Raw genomic sequence first — 19043 nt, forward strand, 5'->3', positions numbered from 1 at the left:
TAGAGAAGGGTAAACTGAGGCCTGAGAAATGAAGGGGCATGCCAGTGTTCACAGCAAGAGGAAACAGGACTGTATGACAGTCTGATCTCTGACCTTTGCTTACCCAATCCCACTGTGGGGAGACCAGGCTTCAAGGTAGTCTCACTAGAACCCTACAGCCAAGGACACTCTTAGGAGCACACCCAGTGCCAGGCGGCACTCTTCCCTCTGAAGGCATCAAGTTTTGATTCTTTTCTCCTACCTCAGAAGTGAGTTTCCAAGGAAACCAGGGGTGGTGGTGGTGGTGTTAGGGGTGCCATTAGCAGCAGACTAGTTCCCGCAGCAAGTAACTCGGGGAAAGTGTGGGTCAGAAGGTAGAGTAATACTGAGCCTGGGACCCTTTGGCTAGGTTCAGCCCCCTTCCGTGCTGACTCTGAACAGTTCACATCGACCCTCTGTGGGGTGAGGTGAAGTCTGGGGCAGCTGCCAGATGAGGCGGCTGACAAAACCCTCAGGACAATGGGAGGATCACAAGGTTCCAGAAAGCCCCGAAGCCAAGGGCTTTGGGGTTTTGTGGAGAGGAGGAGAAGAGCCTTGTAGTCAGGAAACTCCGCCCCCGTCTTTTCCTCACAGGTCCCAAAGGGGCCAAAGCCATTACAGAGAAGGGACATCCAGTCAACAAAGACAAATTGGCTTAATTGACCCAAATTAGAGGCAGGGAGGGCCCGATGGCCCAGCTGCTGGTGCATTTAATCACTGTCACCCTGTGTGGCCAGGGACGGCCCCTCCCCCCAAGGCCACAAGGGTCATCTCCCCTGTGAATGGCTGCTTCTCTGAGTCTTCCATCCTCAGGAAGCAGGGCTGGGACTTTGGGGACAAAAACGGCCTCTGGTCAAAGACCATCACTACCACACAGCATTGACGGAAGAACTGCAGTAAAGGCCCCAAACCCCTTATTCTGAGGTCAATGGCAAAGGCCTGGAGGGGGAGGGGCTCTCCAGATGCTCTGCACAGGATCGTTGCAGTTGGGGCTTTCTAGAGGGTGGCAGAGCCTCCTCTCAGATCTGTGTGCTACTATGTTTCACTCTCTTAGCAACTTTCGCTCTTCTGATTAATGAAGGGACAAGTTAACTGGGCGGGGGGGGGGGCTGAATATCTATACGAAGTGACAGCTCTGAGTCCCCTAAACAATTTTGTCCACAGGATGCCTGTGGCTATCTTTGCCGGAAATCTATATTTCAAGAAGGCAGGCAGGTCACCTGCCAATCAGATCCCTATGGTCCAAGCTAGAGATCATTTTCTCTGCTACAGTGAGCATCAATGGGAGCCCATGCAGAACTAGGACCTATGTGTCCCAGCCCCCACAGGCCTCCTGGCTTGGCCTCACAGTACCCCCTTTCTAGCTGCATACTTCCTTTTCTTGCTTGGAATCTGATTTATGAGGGCTGCCCTCTTGGGATCTCCCTTCAGGCCTCAAGAAAAGAGTCCTGTGCTCTGTACACACACACACCCCCACCCTGATTCACCCTGTTGGGTCAGAGCCAGGCCTGCCCTGCCCGTCAGCTCTTCTCTGGCTGTTTTTGTTCCCCAGGCCTCTATCAACACAGGTGCTAAAGCAACATTTCAGAGAAGACCCTTAAAGGACTCCTGCTAGGATGGGTCAAATGGAGTATCTATCTCTCCCTGTGTCCCCCTGCCCCCTGCCCTTCGTGTTCCACTCAGCCTCTCCAACATTTTGTTTTATTTTCCCAGATGGGGTTCCTCTGTGTAGCTGTAGCTGTCCTAGAACTTGAACTTTAGACCAGGCTGGCCTAATTCTAGACCAGATGCTGGAATTAAAGGTCTACACCACCACTGCCCGGACTCTCAAACTTTTACATTGGCTGCTTATGAACAGTTGATTGGAAATTGGCAGGGGGAGCCTGGAAACATTTTTCGGGACCAGAAGGGTCTTGAATTTCAGATTCTTTTAGGTTGGAGATATTTTAGAAATGGGACCTAAGAATAAACATGAAATTCATTTATGTCTTATATACGTCTTAAAATGTATCATCAGCATTTTGACTGTGGTCTATTTAATGAGTAGGGTATGGAATTTTCCACTTGAAGATGTCACATCCGTGCTCAGAACATTTCTTGAGTTCAGAGTATTCAGATCTTGTGGTATCAGTATTCATGGTCCCAGACTAGCCCATCAAACATATGTTATTCACAATGAATGCATGCACTGAATTGCTCCTTCTACGTGCACAGTGAGACTCAACCATGGCTCCAGGAGGCCTTTCCTGAGTACTTAAGAGCCAGAACAGAGAACCAAGTGTGAATGGTAAGGGCAAAAGAAGCAGACAGAAAATGAAAATAGTTTCTGCCCAAATCATTAAAAGATAAGTCTGGGGACTGACCTGAGGTAGCTCAATTGGCTAAGTGCTTTCTGTACAAATATGAAGGCCTACATAAAAGGCTAGGTTTAGTGGCAAGCACCTTTAATTCTAGCACTGGGAAGGCAGATACACAAGAGTCCCGGAGGCTTCCTGGCCAGTCAGTCTAGACAAATCAGTGAGCTCCAAAGTCAGCGAGAAACCATGTCTCAAAAATTAAGGCAGAGAGTGAGTGGTAAAGCAAACCATCTAACATGGACCTCTGAACTTTACATGCATATGCACACATGCATATACACACATGTACATGAACCTGCTCACACACACAAACACAGATGCACACACACACACACACACACACACACACACGTACATGTACATACCAAGCATGCAAACACATGCAGGCACAGGTCCATCTTCGGCACATTTTCTTTCTCTAGAAGTCCCTGTCTCCTAACACTGAGAGTCCCCAAGATCTCCCCAAAGAGGTCATTCAGCACTGGGGAACTTCCCTGGGCCAGTCTCAATGCTGGGAGCCTTATGCAATGCTGGCTTCTGGGACGCCCCCCCCATTCTACTCCCTGCCTTGCTTTGGTATTGGGTTGCCCCAACAGCTACCTAGGAGCACATTCAGATGGACGGCAGACCAAGTGTGTAGCCGAGATCAACGTCCTCTGCCTAAGCAGCTCCTGAATCCAGATAAAGCCCAGGCCCCAGACAACCCAATTCAACCCATCACATGGTTGCAAAGGAATTTGCCATTTGTTTTGTGTCAATCATTCTACCTCAAAAGCCCATGTGCAGAGCCTGGCACCAAATAAACCAGCCCGCCATGGTTCCACTGCGGAGAGGACAGTAGGTATGAGTGATGTCAGCAAGTGCTTATGGGGTGCTGGGTGCTCACTGCACAGGCTTGCAGGGCGCTCCCTAAAGCAAGCCATTTATTTTCCATGCTCTGATTCTCCAGATACCTCTGACCTTGCTCCCTGTCAGTAGAGACTGACTGTGGACAGTCCCAGGAGCACACCCCCTTCCTTAGAAAGCTTTTGCCTGAGGCTTTAGATGTCCCAGTTGGGTCTCTCCCACTGTTCTCCATGGCACCCATCTCTCTGTGCTATCGATTTACTTCCTCTGCATGTGTGGCACTTATGAGGGGCGAGGTCCTCCGTGCAGATGTGTGTGAGCTCAGAGCTAGTGAGCCATGCCTGGAATAGAGACGATCTAGCTAGGTGTGAATATCTGAGAAGAGGCTAAAGCCCGGATGGATTACCCGGCTGGAGCGGCCGTGGTGGGGGCTGACTGAGTTTTATGGCAAGTAACGGAGTAAGGCGAGTAGGGAGCTCTGGAGATCAACACTCTCCACCGTGGGATCCAAGGGCTATGGTGCTACAGTAGCGAGGCTGTCTCTAGAGAGGCCTGCAGTTCGGGCTGCATCCCCAAGCTGTGGAAGGTGATTTCACATTTGTAACAATTATTCACTTAATTGGGTTCCAATTAAGTGAGAGAAGGAGCGGAGGCTCTGTCTGTGTTCGTCCTCCTTCCTTCTCGGCACATCAAAGGGAGCACATGAAGACGACAACCGTGGTTCTGTGGCATCTGGGACAGTTTGCCTGCTGGGGAGGTGGACAGGACTGGTACAGGCATCTGTCTGCTGTCACCCAAGCCTTTCTGGTGCCTGTGGCTCTAATCCCAGTGCACTCCCCCCAGTGCCCATGGCTTCTGGAGCCAGCCCATCTCCTTGGGGCTCATCTTCATTGGAAAACAGAGTGGGGTCTCAGGGAAAGGGGGAGTGAAGGTCTGGGGATACCCCTAACAGTTGTGCCCTGTGGGTCCCAGTTGCCTGAGACTGGCAGACTTAGTGCCTGTCTATTGGCTCCATGGCTGTGATTCAGGGATGTCACTGGGTCATGGGGAAAGTGGGACTCATGGAACCTTGGGAAGCCCCTTCCACTTTCCTTCACCCAGCTGTTGGCTTTCATCTGGGTCACCTGTCATCTGTATGTGACATGAAAATGTGACGCTGTTGTTGCCTATCATCTGTGATATACATTTCCCCTGCCTACAGTTACGAAAAGTCACTGATCTCATCCAATCCCATATTTCACACAGAGAAAGTGGTCCAGGCGGGGAAAAGGACTTAGAACTACATGACCAAGTCAGGGCTGGGCTACCGGGAAGAAGATACCCTTGTTTCCAGCTCCCCATACCAGGCAATGGTGACACTTCACAGTAGCAAGTGTGGTGAGCACACAGGAGAGATGCTTAAGGAAGTAGGGCAAAACGGCCCCACCCCCACCCCAAAGCTGATGGTCTCACCCCTGCCCTCTGGTCCCAACAGAGCTGTGGTCATGATGGTATAGGGGTGGTCTGGGTTGAGCCTAGGTCCACAGCCATAGGCATGGCTTCCATTCTGAGTCGCTAGCTGCAGGGCCTGCTCCAGAAGAGGCAGATCATACACCTAGAGCCTGGGGCTTAGTTCTAGATCACCTCTAAGGGGCCAAGCTTGCAGGAAAAAGTATGGGCCTTAAACCCACTTTCTTACTGGGTTTAAGGCCCTCTTCTCCGAATGGAAATCTTGCCTGGTACAGTTAAGAGAAACAAGAAGCCACGGCCGGAAAGGTCATCAGCCCCAGGGGCACCTACAACTATTAGTTTGCTGACTGGACATAGTATCTAACTGTGTCTGAATATTTATCTTCTACCCACAGACTAAAGTATCTCTCGGGCCTTATCAGGGAAGCTTCATTTTGAAGGCCTGACAGAGGTACTGGGGGGGATGCTTGGCAGAGAGAGTGATGACCAAAAGCAACTAGCATATGCTTGGGAGAACCAGTATTCGAGGTCTGAGAGCCGGCCTGTGCTGTTTCTAAAGCTATGGTGGAAGAAACCAGGCTCCAGAGGGTGTCCCAATGCTCCCCACCCCATCCTTGCCTAGAGGGACTCCAACAAATCCCTCAGATAGGCAGGCCCAGTTTTTTCCAGGATGCCCCTAGACGGACAAGAAGGACAGTTCCGGGTTGGGGATTTAGCTCAGTGGTAGAGCACTTGTCTAGCAAGCACAAGGCCCTGGGTTCGGTCCCCAGCTCCAAAAAAAAAAAAAAAAAAAAAAAAAAAAAAAAAAAAGGGCAGTTCCTCCAAGAGTCCTAAGCTGACAAGGGAGGCATACTTCCCAAAGAGACCTGGAGTGGCAGACATGGATGTGTGTGTGTGTGGGGGGGGACTTCCTGTTTGATGGTCACCTCCTGCCTGAGGGAAGAGACCTAGTTTGGATTTTGTGGCCTTGAAGCCCAGGGCAACCTGAGTTCCAGGACCCCGTGGGAAGGAGCAGGTAGAGACAGGAGAGTCATCAGCATTTCAGTCAGGCAGCTGGCACTGACATTATTATTTCTTTCTCTTTTTTATTTCCCCTCCTTTTGCTACTTAGGACAATTTACAGAAACCATTTAGGGGCTGTTTGGAGAAAAAGAAGACTTTTAAAGGCAAGGCCCCAGGGATAGTTTTATGCAAACCAACCGGCATGGCCTTAGAGCAGGAACGGGAGTCTTGGGGTGAGGGCTGTAGGGTTATGGTTCCCTGCAACAGAGGGGACCTGTGGGACAGCTGTGGACAAGGACAGGGAGCAGCTGAGACAGTGAGGAGGATGTCTGTCACTCTAAGCCTCAGTTTCCCCTTTTGTATTGAGATGCCTACAGGACACCTACCGTCTGCTCCTGGAGCCCCCAGCTCCTACTGGCTCTCTGACTCCCAGTTGCTCCACCTTACAATTAGAAGGCTAAAGCCAGGGAGCAGTAGTCCATCCCTTAGTGGAAACACGCTCTGACTCGGAATACCCCTTCCATGCTATACAGCTCAGTGAGCAGGCTCCAGACAAAACTCTGTCTGTCTGTCTGTCTGTCTGTCTGTCTGTCTGTCTCCCCCTCTCTCTCTCTCTCTCTCTCTCACACACACACACACACACACACACACACACACACACACCCTCTGCCAAGGCGCTGCTGGGGTTCAAAACACTGCTTGGCCCAGAGTTTGGCAGCTGTGGCTTCAACGGCAGGAAGCCACCACTGGCGCCCTCCAAACCCAGGTGAGACCAGGTGTTCTGTAGGTACCTCTGCCACCTGGCATCAGCTGCGCTGCACAGAACCTGCTTGCACACTTGCCCCGTGCCAGCCCATGGCTGTCACATGCCTGCCTGGTATGTGCTACACACTCAGCAAGGGGAAAGCTTTCAACAGCATTAAGTTAACAATCACCGCCATTTGTTGAGCATGCACCATAAGCCAAACCCTCCTCCAAGCCCACATCATCTCCTTCCTTCCTTCAATGGAATGACTAAGAGGATCGCACTGCCAGTGCACCATTATGTAAATGTGGAAAGCAAGCTCAGAGAAGGTACGTCATTTCTCTAAGATTACACAGCTAGGTTTGATAGATAAATGTGTGAATGAGTGAGTGAAGGAAGGAGTAACTTCTCCACCTCTGGCTCCTGTCACCCATTTAAGGAGTGGTTTGTCTCTCTAGCGATTCTCTAGGTAGGAAGAGTGAGAGAGAATGGGAGGGAACCACACCTACGATTTATTCCTTTCTTTCCAAGAGATATAGAGTGAAACCCCCTGTGCTGGGCACTAGTCCAGCAAAACGAATGTGTTTCTTGCTGGCAGGAGCCTCCCTTCAGCTGGGCGCTCAACCTCTGAGCAAGTAGACACGTAGCTCTGTACTATGTCATAGGAGAAATCCAAGAGCTGAGCGAGTGGACAGAGGAGCCCACGGAGAGCTCTCTGGTAAGGAGCATTTGTTTGGGAGATAAAAGGATAAACTGAGGGGCCAGAAGATCGAGTCTCGGAGGCACCACACCCAGCATGCAGAGGACAGCTAGGAAGTCTATGTGGCTAGCGCGGAGGGATCAGAGGCAGGGCCGGGAGAGAGGACCGTCCTGGAAGGCATCGGAGCTGCTGTGAGTTCTCTGGCTTTCTCTCCTGGTGAGGTGGTATGGGGAGGGGACTCTGAACAAAAGGGGGACTGCACTTGGTCTTGATTTCCAGAGCCTGGGGAGTGGCGGGGGTTAAGGCACAGGAGCTGCTTCTAAGAGGGGTCACCAGTGCAAGCATGAATCACTCCCGCTGAGAAAGACAAAGCCAGCTCTAAGTGGGCAGAGGGCTTCCAGGAATCAGGAGGACTAGTGGGGACCTCAGAAAGCAGGAATTAGAAGTGCTTCTGAGGGAAGGGGGTCCTGGATACACCCGGTCAGCAGGGTGAGATGTGTTTTGGGGCCACAATTCCTGGGGGATGATGGGGCTCAGAACTGAACATAGCCTGCTGCTGGCAGAGTGGAAGGTCAGACTTCTGAGGCTGTGACCCCGCCCTCCCCCTCCAAACAGAAGGAAGTAAGAGCTACAAATACCAATTCACAGCTTCCTTTGGGCTTCCACAAGGATACAGCCATCTTTTGGACAGATGGATTGGAATGTATTGTCAGAATTACTTTGCAGCACAAACATACATATGGCTTCTGCTATTTATTGAGCAATAAAGTCGGGGGTCCTAAACCCCACCCCAAGCCCTGGGAACGTATGTGTGTTCATCTGTGCCATCACTAGGGGACAGGTGAAGAAAGACAATTGCAGAAGAAGAAGAACGCAGGTGGTGGGTGTGAGGGCCGCTGGACAGGGCTGCACAAAGTGACTCCTGAGGGTTCCTTGGTGCAGATGACCCCATGACACCACTAAAAACAGTGGCTCTGTGACTCTGTCATAAAGTGCCAGGAAGGGTAGGCTGCTCTCACTACCCACATTCAAGGACCCTTTAGGATGGAGGAGATTTTCTTTCCATTGATTCACACAGTGTAAAGAGTCCTTGGGGACTCCTGTGTTGTCCCTGTGGGCTTTCAGGCTGCAGGATCAAGGAGACCAAGGTCCTGAGTCAGACACCATTCATGACCTAGGCGCTGGTAGAGGTAACCCTTGTCTACTTTAGGAATTGCCTGATATGGATGTGGATCCCAAGAGGCCATGGCCCCTCCAGGCAAATGCCATGCTTGTGCTACAGCAGAATCGGACGCAGGGGGTCCTGGTCTGCCTCGGAGATCTGGGGAGGAGAGAGGGGAAGATGGAGGAAGGGACTGAGAGATAGAGGGAGGGACTGAGATGGCTACTGTGGTCCTAAAACCCAACGGTGCATTGCTAGGAGGCTCCAACAGAACCAAACAGAGAACCCCAATCACCAGAACCTGCTCTCTGGCAAGTCTTTGGCACATCCTGAGCATGCTTCCTGGAAGGCTCTGGCTTGCCCATGGTTCTGGACAAGAAAGAAAGAAACCCGTGTTTACTAATCCCTGTGGCAGATGCTCACTGTTTTGTTCTGGGTGTTTGCACAGTGGGCTTTGCCCCTGCACAGCTTCCTGAGAGGTGGCTCCAACACTCCCATGCTGCAGGTGGAGAAGCTGAGGGTCTGGTGGCCAATCAGTCAAAGTCTCCAGCACTCAGGCCACTTGGCTGCGGTGCTGGGAAGGGTTGGAACTGCCTGGGTGCTGTGGAATCTTCCCAACACTTGCCCCGTGTGCCTGGCTCCTGAGGTCTCCCTGCAGGCCACAGACTGGCAGAAGCCCCGAGGAGATAGGTCTCTGCCTTTGGCTAATGGGTGGGGTATGAAATGAAGCTGGCTGGGCCTCCATCACACAGTGCGGGCGACTGGGGTCTCTGGGCTTGGACTCTGATGTAGTGTCCAGGAGACCATCCCGCAAGTGCCTCCAGGAACTCTGGGCCTTGACAGTTCCATGTCCTGAGCTCCCCACCTTCCATTTGCACAGCTGCAGACCAACATTGTAGACACAGAGTCCTACCATGCCAGCTCCCCGGGTCACCACGGAGGCAGCACTCATCCTCACATGCAGCTCTGAAAGTGGCTTTTCACCATCCAAGGTGGTCCCTGAGATGACTGCTAATGGACACTTTCCATGCCAAGACTCACAATTGCAGATGGCAGCCCTACACCTCCCTTCCACACTCTGGACAGAACTACAGTTTGTTCCTGACCTGGTCACATCCAGCCTGTGTGGCATCTTCTCTCTCCGAAACTCTCAATGGCTTCTGAACACGTTGTGGAACATAGGGTCACCATTTTGAGAGGCCTCTAGACAGAAGATCTCGGTAACGAATGGCTACTCACATGCTTGGCATTTAGTGTCTCACACTGCACCATAATAGGCAGCCTTAGTTCACCGGCTCATCTCACCTCTAGGCTCTGAGCCCTAGGCCAGCAGCCATCTTGCTCCCACTCTTTGTCTTCCCCGGGGAAGAAGACACTGACTGCCTCATAGCATTCTGGAACCAGACCAGGGGCTCCTGAGACACCTCCTCCCAGATGGCTCCCCTGATCTCTTAAGTCACACAGTTCTCCCCCACCACCACCCCACCCCACCACCACCCCACCCCCACCTCAGGCAAACAGTCCCAGTCCCTTCCACAGTTGCTCCAATTGTTTGGTCGCCATCTCTGCAGACCAGTCTGTTCTCCCTTGGACATCACATTACAAAGCTATTTAAGAACAGATTAGCAGAGGCAGGCAGGTCGTTTCATCTTCACACTCAACATGGCGCCTGGCAGACGCTAATAACGTTAGCAACGATAATATTGACAACCGTCATTTTTACGAGTTTGCTCTGAGCCGAGCTGAGTGCTGTTCGAAGTATTTGGCATGTAGTAACTCACTGAATCATCACAGCAAAGCCTGCAGGTGGAGTGCGGGCAGCGGGCTGATCATCGTCGCTCGCAGATGAGGAGCTTAAGCACAGAGTAGCTAAGAAACTTGGACACAAATCACACAAGGGGCCATGGAGTCAGGCAATTTATTGCCGAGTGCAGGGAGAGGGTGGATGGAGGAGGAAAACTATGGATGTCACAGACAGGTGGAAACGGAACAGGGTCCTGGGCTGGCACCAGGGGATAGTTTGGTACCCAACCCCAACTGCAGGGACAATTAGTGTTCAGCACACAGCAATGGCTGCCCAACACAGGTGTGTGGCCAGCAGGGGCCAAGGTTGGGGAGACTGTCCCTGGAAGGGCTGTCAGTGCCCCATGGGGGGCTAAGCCCATCACTGCCTGTCTTTCCTACCCTCTCAGCCCTCACACTCATGGGTTGGCTAGTGTCAGCTTTTCCCTCTCTGAGAACAGTCACAGAAAATTGAGATCATTTTTCTGCTGTGTTGGCAGCAGAGAAAATGGCCATTTTTTCCCCATTTCCAACTGAAGAGTTTCTTCCTATTAGACAAAAGCCCCAAACATCTACAGTACCAGAGGAAGAACAAGGCAGGAGACAGATGGACCCCCCCTTGTGGGCACCAGGGACGATCAATGGCTACTGTCTGCTTGTGAGAGGCTAAGCTAATAATACCAAGACACTTGCAGGCCGGTGGCGAGCCAGGCTGAGAGGTACCAGAGCAGGTGACCTAGAACAGATTAGGCTGCAGGTTGCGTAGGGACTGACATGTAGCAGGCTCTGTGGTCCCTGAATGTTGGCAGAGCCAACACATCTTGATCAACACATCCCAAAAAAACTGTTTAAAATCAGCCGAAGCGGGTGCATGTTATGCCCAGGTCCCAGGGAGCAGAATTTTTGCAGTTACATAATTAGCCGAAAGATGAAACTGTGTGAGAGAGAGAGAAGTCGTATGGCACCTAGGGTCCTATGAGATGGTATTTAATCTCCTGGGGTTGGCAGGTGCCCACTCCTTCCCAATTCTCTCTCCCCTCTTCTTTTGTTCTCTCTAGCTCTTTCAAACCTCAGTCTTGCTGGCCTCTCACCTTCTCAAGTGGCCGTGCTATCGAGGGCTCTTCATCATGCTCCCTCCAGGGAGGGTGGAGGCTTGTAGATGCTGATGGTGCCCCTTCATCTCCTCATCCCTTGACATTCATGCTTAATGATGCCCCATTCAGCTGGATCTCACTTTGTATGACAAACCGGTCAGCACCTCTGGAACCCCCTACTCTCTTACAGGACATTTTGTCTCTGACAAGCATAGCATACCCAAGGACCATGTAAACTGCTGACTACTGTCTCTCTGCTTGAACCCAAGGACAGCTCTCCAGCAGTCTGAGGAGTTTCACTCAAAGACTGTCTGGCCCCATGCAGTAACCACCAACTGAGTAGTTTCTGAGTGCTGAGGACATTGTCTATGTATGTGTGGATATATGCACGGCTTTGTGCACTGGTTCATTCCAGACAAGACATTCTCAAACTGTGGGTCTTGACCCCCTTGGCAGGGAATGTCAAATGACCCTTTCATAGTGAGAGCCTAAGACCATCAGAAAACACAAATATTTACATCGTGATTCATAACATAGCAAAATTACAGTTATGAAGTTGTAATGAAAATATGTTCTGGGGGTCACCACAGCAATAAAGGGTCACAGTGTTTGGAAGGTTGAGACCAGCTGATAGACGACCATCACTCTCTCACTGTGCACCGGGGTGTTTCATGGGATACAGGATGGCAATGGCAAAGAAGAGGTCATATGCCATCCAGGGACATTTATGATCATGGCTAGTAGGGAAGCCAGACAGTGTACCCTTCCAATGGGGGCAAGCATTAGTGGGTCTTCTGTTATCTGAGAATCAGGGTGGCTGTCCTGTCAACTTGACACAAGCTAGAGTCATCGGAGAGGAAGGAGCCCCCATTGAGAAAATGTTTTCACAGGCAAGTCTGGTGGGGGCATTTTCTTAGTGATTCAGATGGGAAGTCAGCCCATTGTGCATGGGGCCACTCCTGGGCTGGTGATCCTGGGTTCTGTAAGAAAGCAGGCTGAGCAGGCCAGTAAGCAGCATTCCTTTCTGGTCTGTGCATCAGCTCCTACTTCTAGGTTCCTGCCCTGTTAAGTTTCCTGCCCTGACTTCCAATAATAACAGCAATGTGGAAGTGTAAGCCAAACCCTTTCCTCTGTGACTTGCTTGCTGGTCATGGTGTTTCACCATAGCAATATAAACTCTAAGACAGTGGCTTTCTGGATGGAAGGAGTGTATGTGCTCTCTCTTGAAGACTAGATTGGTGAGTAGGTAGAAGAGTGTTCTAGTCTAGGGAACAACATTTGGAAAAATGTAAGTCATGAAGAGTCTGGACACACCTAAGAGACCAAGGGAGAGAGGGGAGCTCAAGCAGCCTGGGGGTTCACCAGCTCCTGCATCTCTCTCCCCATCCCATGCCAGTGCGGTCTCTGATGCCAAGAGAGCTCCAGGTACAGAGTTGGGAAGCCTGGCTTTAGGCATAGCCAGGACTGCTCACTGGGAAGTGGCTTCACAACAACGGCCACCTGGGAACACAGTGGGACCACTAACCACAGTGTGGATAGGTAGGGAGGAGTCTTATGTCTCTCTGTTCTTTAGGAACCCACAGTGTTCCTGCTTGGGATAGATAATGAAGACGTCTCCGAGTATCTGACCTTTGTAAGAGATAGCCAACCATCCTGGGGACCCTGAGTGTGTCATTTTCCCAGGCCCAAAGATGGCGCCAGGGAAACAGAGAAAGGCTGGCAGGCTCTTCAAGCCAGTACATCGCTTCCCAGAATGGGACTGGAAAAGCCATTTGAGTGAAGAGGGCCAACTACTTGCCTATTCTCATGGACCAAAAGTTTGGGAGAAGGGAGTGCAAAGGGAAGGACTCAGGTTTGATAAAAGGGGAGCTTTCTAAAAGCAGATAATTACCTAGATGATTTTGTTAAAAAAAGAAAAAAAGAAAGGAAGAAAACCAAGGTTTTCTTCAATTACCTTTACTACTCTTGCCTCCTTTTTTTTTTTGAAGCAAATTATTCATTTCTGCATCCATTCATTCATGCAACAAGCGCTGAATTATCTAGATAATTGCTTCCATTTTCTACTCATCCTGCTGGGTGCTGAGAGCCAAAGGGCCTGGTCTCCCCCTCCCCCTCTCGTGTGTGTGTGTGTGCGTGTGTGTGTGTGTGTGTGTGTGTGTGTGTTCACACACACTCATGTTGAAAGATGGCAAGGGAGAAAAGGGAGCTGAAAAGGATACAGAGCAAGACACAGCAATGATTTATGGGTTCCAAGGCCATGGGTACTGGGCTACCCTGAAGGTTGGCTTGCCTCTGGGCTCACCTGTCCCTCTCTAAAGTCCTAGTCATTCTCCATCGACAGCATCTGGCTGCCTGAGCACGGGAATGTCTTTGTGGGATGTGTGGCCTAACCGTGGGGATGGTGAGGCAGAGCTCAGCCCTCCTGAACGGATGGCAAGGCGTGCCCACTTGGCTTTGCAGCTAAAAGGACAGAGAAGAGGAAAAGACATTTATTTCCTTAAAAATACACACACACACACACACACACACACATACACACACGGCTCATTAACTTCTTATTAAAATTCTGTGTTGAGTTCAAGCAGGGAAGAAGGGAGGATGGTAGGGAATAGGATAGAGGGGCGGGGAGGGCAATCGGAGCCTCGCGCTGGCATTTGCTGCAGGTGGAGGAGTGGAAGGGAACAGAGAACCAGGAGGTTAAGAATGGTCTCTTGACAGAGGAGAAAAACAGGCTTGGGAGGAAGTGAGTTCCCTGGGCTAAGGCACACTGACTATCCCGAACGAAGCCTGCAAACTCCGGATCATACTACCTTACAAAAATTGTTTTTGTGGTGCGGGGTGGCAGGAGGTGTGTATGTGTGTCTCAAACTTTTGGCCTTGCACAGAGTAGACAAGCATTATGCCACTGGGCTGTGACCTAGTTTTTTCCTTCATTTTATGAGAGAGGGTCTCACCAAGTTGTCCAGGCTGGCCTTGAACTTGGTCTGTAGCCAGTTATCTTGGTTTTGGGTTCCTCCTGTCTTAGCCCTCTGAGCAGCTGGAGTGATAACGGATGAATGTGTACAAAATGTCTTGAAAGGAGAGGCAAGGTGGGGTCTTTTTCTGGGCTTCATGGTGGGGCTGGGAAGTCCAATAGGGAATGAGAATGAGACTCAACCCTCAAGTTCTATTGGCTGTCCTGTGCTGCGTGACCAGGGTTATCAGGGAAGGCTAATTAGGACGGAGTGTTAGGATGGCTGTTCATGGGGGGAGGGGCTAGCTTGGGACTGGCAGGATCTCTTGGGATGGCAGAGGTAGAAAACACCTCTGGGGACTTGGGCTAACCCAGGATCCCCATTTAGGCTCCCCAAATGTTTATTTTTCCAGCATTAACTTGCTGCCTGAGTTCCAGGGTCTTTCCTGCATGTCTACCTTCCACATCCATACAATCCCGAGGGCTGGATTTGGCCGTGCTGGGGTCTCCTCTTTCAGTGATGAATGCTGACAAGGTCAGACCCTGCCCAGGGATATGGACCACCTCCTGGAGGCTGGAGGCAGTACCTGTTGCCTCCTGTCCCACCCCAACCTCCTGGCTGCCTTTACAAGGCTCAGTCTCAGTCTGGCCTTCCAAGGATCCTCGCCTCGTGAAGCTGGAGCCCAGCACCCAGCCATCCTCGGAAAGCATTCCAGTAAAGCTCATTTTCTGCCACCAAGTTTAGAACACATCCCCACCTACTGGCCTCACGCATTAACAGAGCCGAGCTCCACAGCCAACACAGGCAGGCCTCTCTCCCTGGCCTGGTGCTTGCCCAATCCTTCTGAGAGACACAGCAGGGTTGACAGATACAACGTACAGGAAAAAGTCTAGGTGGTTGTCAGACAGCCTGTGGCCTCCTAAGACCATGGCCCAAGTGTGTCACCTGGCATGTGCAACCTGAGGGAGTCACCCAAGCAAGGAGGACAGCTCCAGCCTGTTTCCCCTTGCTCTCTTGTAACCACCGGTGCTTCTCTTTCCCTACCCTCTCTTGCTTCACCCATCCATTTCTTCTGAGGTGTGTATGTAGCACTGGAGATGAGACTAACATGAGGGAGTGTGTGTAAGCCTTGGGGTTTGGGAGGGGTGGGGGGCTTAATACATGCAGATGCCAACTGTGAACTGGGGCCAAAAGGCAACCAGCTGGACATACCAGGAGAGCATTCAGCAAAGGGCCTCGAGGAGCTGGGGTTGGTCTGAGAGTGTCCCTTTTGGGGCTCAGCTTTAAAGGCTGGGTTTCCAGAGCCAAGGTGTTGTCTACAGAAAACTCACAAGTCAGTCAGGGGTGTTCATAAGGCACAGGGAAGAAGGAGAGAGAGAGGTTGGGAGCACTTTGGGGGAGATATGCATGGGACCAGGATCAAGAAGGACCTTGATACCAGGGCAGAGAGTAGGTCTTTGGTCCCGTAGGAAGCCAGTGAAATTGTTTAGTAGGAGAACAGGCTCTCAAGCTACCACTCTGACTCCCAGACTCCTCTAACTAAAAATGAAGGAACATCTCCCCAAAGGCAGATACAAGGAAACCTTCTTAGCTCTTCCTCAGAGGTAGTCTTAAGGCTGAGAATGGGAAGGAGATAGCTCATGCTGCCCACCCTGAGCTGGGCCTACAAGGGGTGTGGGGCTTTCTCTATTCATACAAGGTCTCTGACCAACAGCCTGGCAGAACATGAGGAGGGAAGTGGTGGATCAGAGAGCACATGCTGTGGCTGGGGGAGGGGAGAGGGGGGCCACCGTGCTAGGAAGGCAACCCAAGGTCATCTTGCCCAATGGCGCCGCTGTCAAACAGCAGCCCAGGCTGGTTGGCCTCCTGTCTGGCTGTGTGGTCGGAAGCCTTCAGCCTCAGTGGCTTGCCAGGCATTATAAATCGCAGCCCTCACAACCAATCCCCGAATCTTAGAGCAGCCTAGAAAACCTATTATTGAGAGTTGGCCTGAGTGACAGTATGTCCGTGTACCTTCCTCTAACTGGAAGAGTTTGGCAGGACGGGCATTGGGCAGTCGGTCCTGCAGGATGAGGGCCTGAGGCTCAGGTTTGATTTGTTCTTACAAGACGCATTCCTTTCATTTTGCTCTTGTCCTTGTTGTCGGGTGAAAGTAAAACTGAGGCATGGTTTAACAAAGGGACTTTAGATCTCAGGGGACTTAGCAAGGGAGCTAGGAGAGGGGACAAGGGGGTGTTGCTCATCTCCCCCCAATAATCTTCTCTCCACAAGTCAGCCCCTCTGTCCTGAGCATGCCCACACAGTGCTAGCTCAGAGCTACTGGACACCCTAGGCCCAGATTCAGCAGGGAGCCCTAGATAAAGGCTCACAGCAGGCAAGACATTCCCGAAGGCTGCCTAGGGCAGAGGCTTAGGAAGCAGACAGCTCTGGCAGGCCCAGAAGGAGAACAGATCTTTACAGTCCGGCCTGAGAATATGTTAGCAAGTAGCTGGGACCTAGAGACAGCAATTGAGCTTCCCAAGGGTCAAAACTGAGCTGGGAATAGAGCTCCTCAGGGGCAAGAGCCACACTTAGAGGCCTGTTAGGCTGAGCGTCAGGTCACCAGCAGCAGCCACATAGCTGTCTTACCCTTAGCCACTGTCAACCCCCAGCCCCACCCTGGGATGAAGATTTTTCTCTGGCTGCATCCCTAGCCCCACTCTGTACCTTATTCCTGTGGGTCAGTGCCTGCTCATTGCTCCCGGGATAAGACAAGAGAAAAGCAATCCCCAGCGAATCCAACCAAAGGCAAAACAGCTTAACCCCACAGCAGGAGAAACCCAGCCACCCAGAGGAGCTACAGCTCGTTCCTCTCTGCCTACTAGCCCTTGGACCCTACGATTCCTCGAGACCATTCTTTCTCCTTACTCTTTCAACCTTGAGTATACACCGTACTCAGGGCTGAGCGAAGCCTTTGGTTGGAGACCTTGGGTAGGTTCACAGCACACTTAATCCGGCTGTCAGGGACTGGGCAGATTCGGGCAACCACTGCAAAGCTGACCACTACAAACGAAGGTTTTCTCAAACCTCCAGATGGCCCGGCTCCACTAAGGCCTTCTCCGGTTCTGTCCTTGGCTCACCCCTCGGGAGTAGGGCATCAGAGTCCTCTACCCCTAGGTGGGCCTTTGCTGGTTGGGGAAATGTCCCGGGTCAGCTGGTTTCACGCTGGGTGCAGCAGAGGGCCGTCCCCCTTCCCCCTGCTTCCCCAGTTCCCTTTCTCCTGTTTCTGTCGGCGCCCCTCTCCTCCTGGAGCATCTCCAGCTTGCGGAAGCCCGCCGCAGCGTCCTCCTGGCTCATCTGAGTTCCCACTCTAGGTGGGAGAGGCTGTCCTATGGCCCCCTGCCTCCAACCTTCATATCTCCCGTCTCACTTCTGGGGCTCACCGCCCCAGGTTCCTCCCTCCGTCATCCCTTTCCGGCAGAGCCCGGAGCCCAGGGCGAGCCTGGGGAGCAGACGCAACAGATTGCAGAACGCTGGAGCGCGGCCCCGCTGCCTTCGCGCGCCGCCAATCGCCCGGCCCGCGCCCGCTGCCCAGACCCCCGCCCGCCTTGCTCGGCGAGCCGGCCGGCCATTGAGATGCAGCTCACAAGCCTCCGGAGCCCCGACAGTGCGCGTCCCAGTCCGAGGCCCGCTGCAGGAAGCCAGGCAGCGGGCCGCACGGCCCCACACCCGCCTGCGCGCCGGGGCCCGGAAGCCGCGATCCCGCGGGTCCCAGTGGTCCCCAGCCCCTCGCGCTGTATGGGGAGCTACGGCCGGGTGCCCGGAATCCGATCTAGCTGATCTCTTGTACCCCTCTAGATATCCATGAGCTGACACGCCCCCAGGGTTTCGGTTCTTCTCTGAATTCTAACTCTGAGACAGCGGGAGCTACCCCCTCCTCCAACCTCCCCTGGACCGACCTCGGTCCTCTCAGCGGGCTCCCGCTGCAGTCGGGGACGCCGTGCTGGTAGCGCCAGCGAAGAGTCCAGGGGAACATTGGGATGAGGGTGCTCCTTCCTCCGGTTCTCCCTGAGCCCCCTCCAGGGGCGCCCGCTGCATCTTCACCCCGAGTCTGCGCCGCGACACTTACCGTGGGCGAGCAGCACGGAGAGGCAGAGTAGGGCGGCGCCGCGGCAGCCCAACATCCCTGGGGCCATGGCCGAGGCGGGGGCAGGAGGGGTCCGAGGGGGCAGAGGTCCAGGACCAATTGGTCTCAGGCTGGACACGGTCGCCTCCAACTCACTGGCGCCCAGCTGTGTCTGTTGAGGCTTCGGGGGCCAGAAAGCGCAATTCGGGGACACTTTGAGGGGAGGGGCGTCCCGGGCACCACCGGCGACACCCTCGGAGCCGGCGGGGGCGCAGCTCGGGGCGGGAGGAGTCTCCACCTCCCTGGGCTGGTGCCCCCTGCAGGATCTTCGAGGCGAGGGGGGAGCCGCACGTGCGGTCCCAGGGCCCCGTGGCCACCGGCGTCCCGGCGGCTGCCGAGGGCCGCGTGTCGAAGCCCCTGGCCTCGCCGCGCCTCTCAGATCCGTACTCGCTCGAAGGTACAGATCCCCAGCGCGAGCTCGAATCGCCTCGGTTTCGGTGGTAACCCCACATACACAGCGCAGCTTTCTTCCTCTTCCAAGCTCCCTGCAGCAGTCGGGAAAATCCCAGGTCGGGAGGAAACGGATGATTTCTTTCGCAAAGAAAGAGAAAATCCAGGCAACTTTAATCCATCCGGGGGAGGAAAAGTTTCCTTGCAGGGATGTGACAGGCGACGCGGATCGCCACCACCCTAGGCGACGCCCAGACGAAACGCCTGAGGTGGGTGACCAGATGTTTGTCCCTTCGCAGTGCTCGGTCTTGGACTCCAGCGCTCTCTCCAGTCTCGACCCTGGTCTGCGCTAGCACAGGCCGACTCGGCGCCGCCTGGC

General features: G+C 53.0%; 1 protein-coding gene across 1 annotated transcript in view; it reads right to left on the reverse strand.

Annotated features, from left to right (window-relative positions):
* Tmem132e (transmembrane protein 132E) overlaps positions 1-18284 on the reverse strand; it is a 55323-nt gene extending 37039 nt beyond the window's left edge. The window contains exons 1-2 of the mRNA XM_032914230.1: positions 18218-18284; positions 17532-17882 (exon numbers count right to left, since the gene is read on the reverse strand). Coding sequence (XP_032770121.1) covers positions 17532-17882; positions 18218-18284 — 418 coding nt within the window. The remainder of the gene's footprint in view (positions 1-17531; positions 17883-18217) is intronic.
* Between the last annotated feature and the right edge of the window lie 759 nt (positions 18285-19043).

This window comes from Rattus rattus, chromosome 9, assembly GCF_011064425.1.
Source record: "Rattus rattus isolate New Zealand chromosome 9, Rrattus_CSIRO_v1, whole genome shotgun sequence".
Classification (NCBI taxonomy): Eukaryota; Metazoa; Chordata; class Mammalia; order Rodentia; family Muridae; genus Rattus; species Rattus rattus.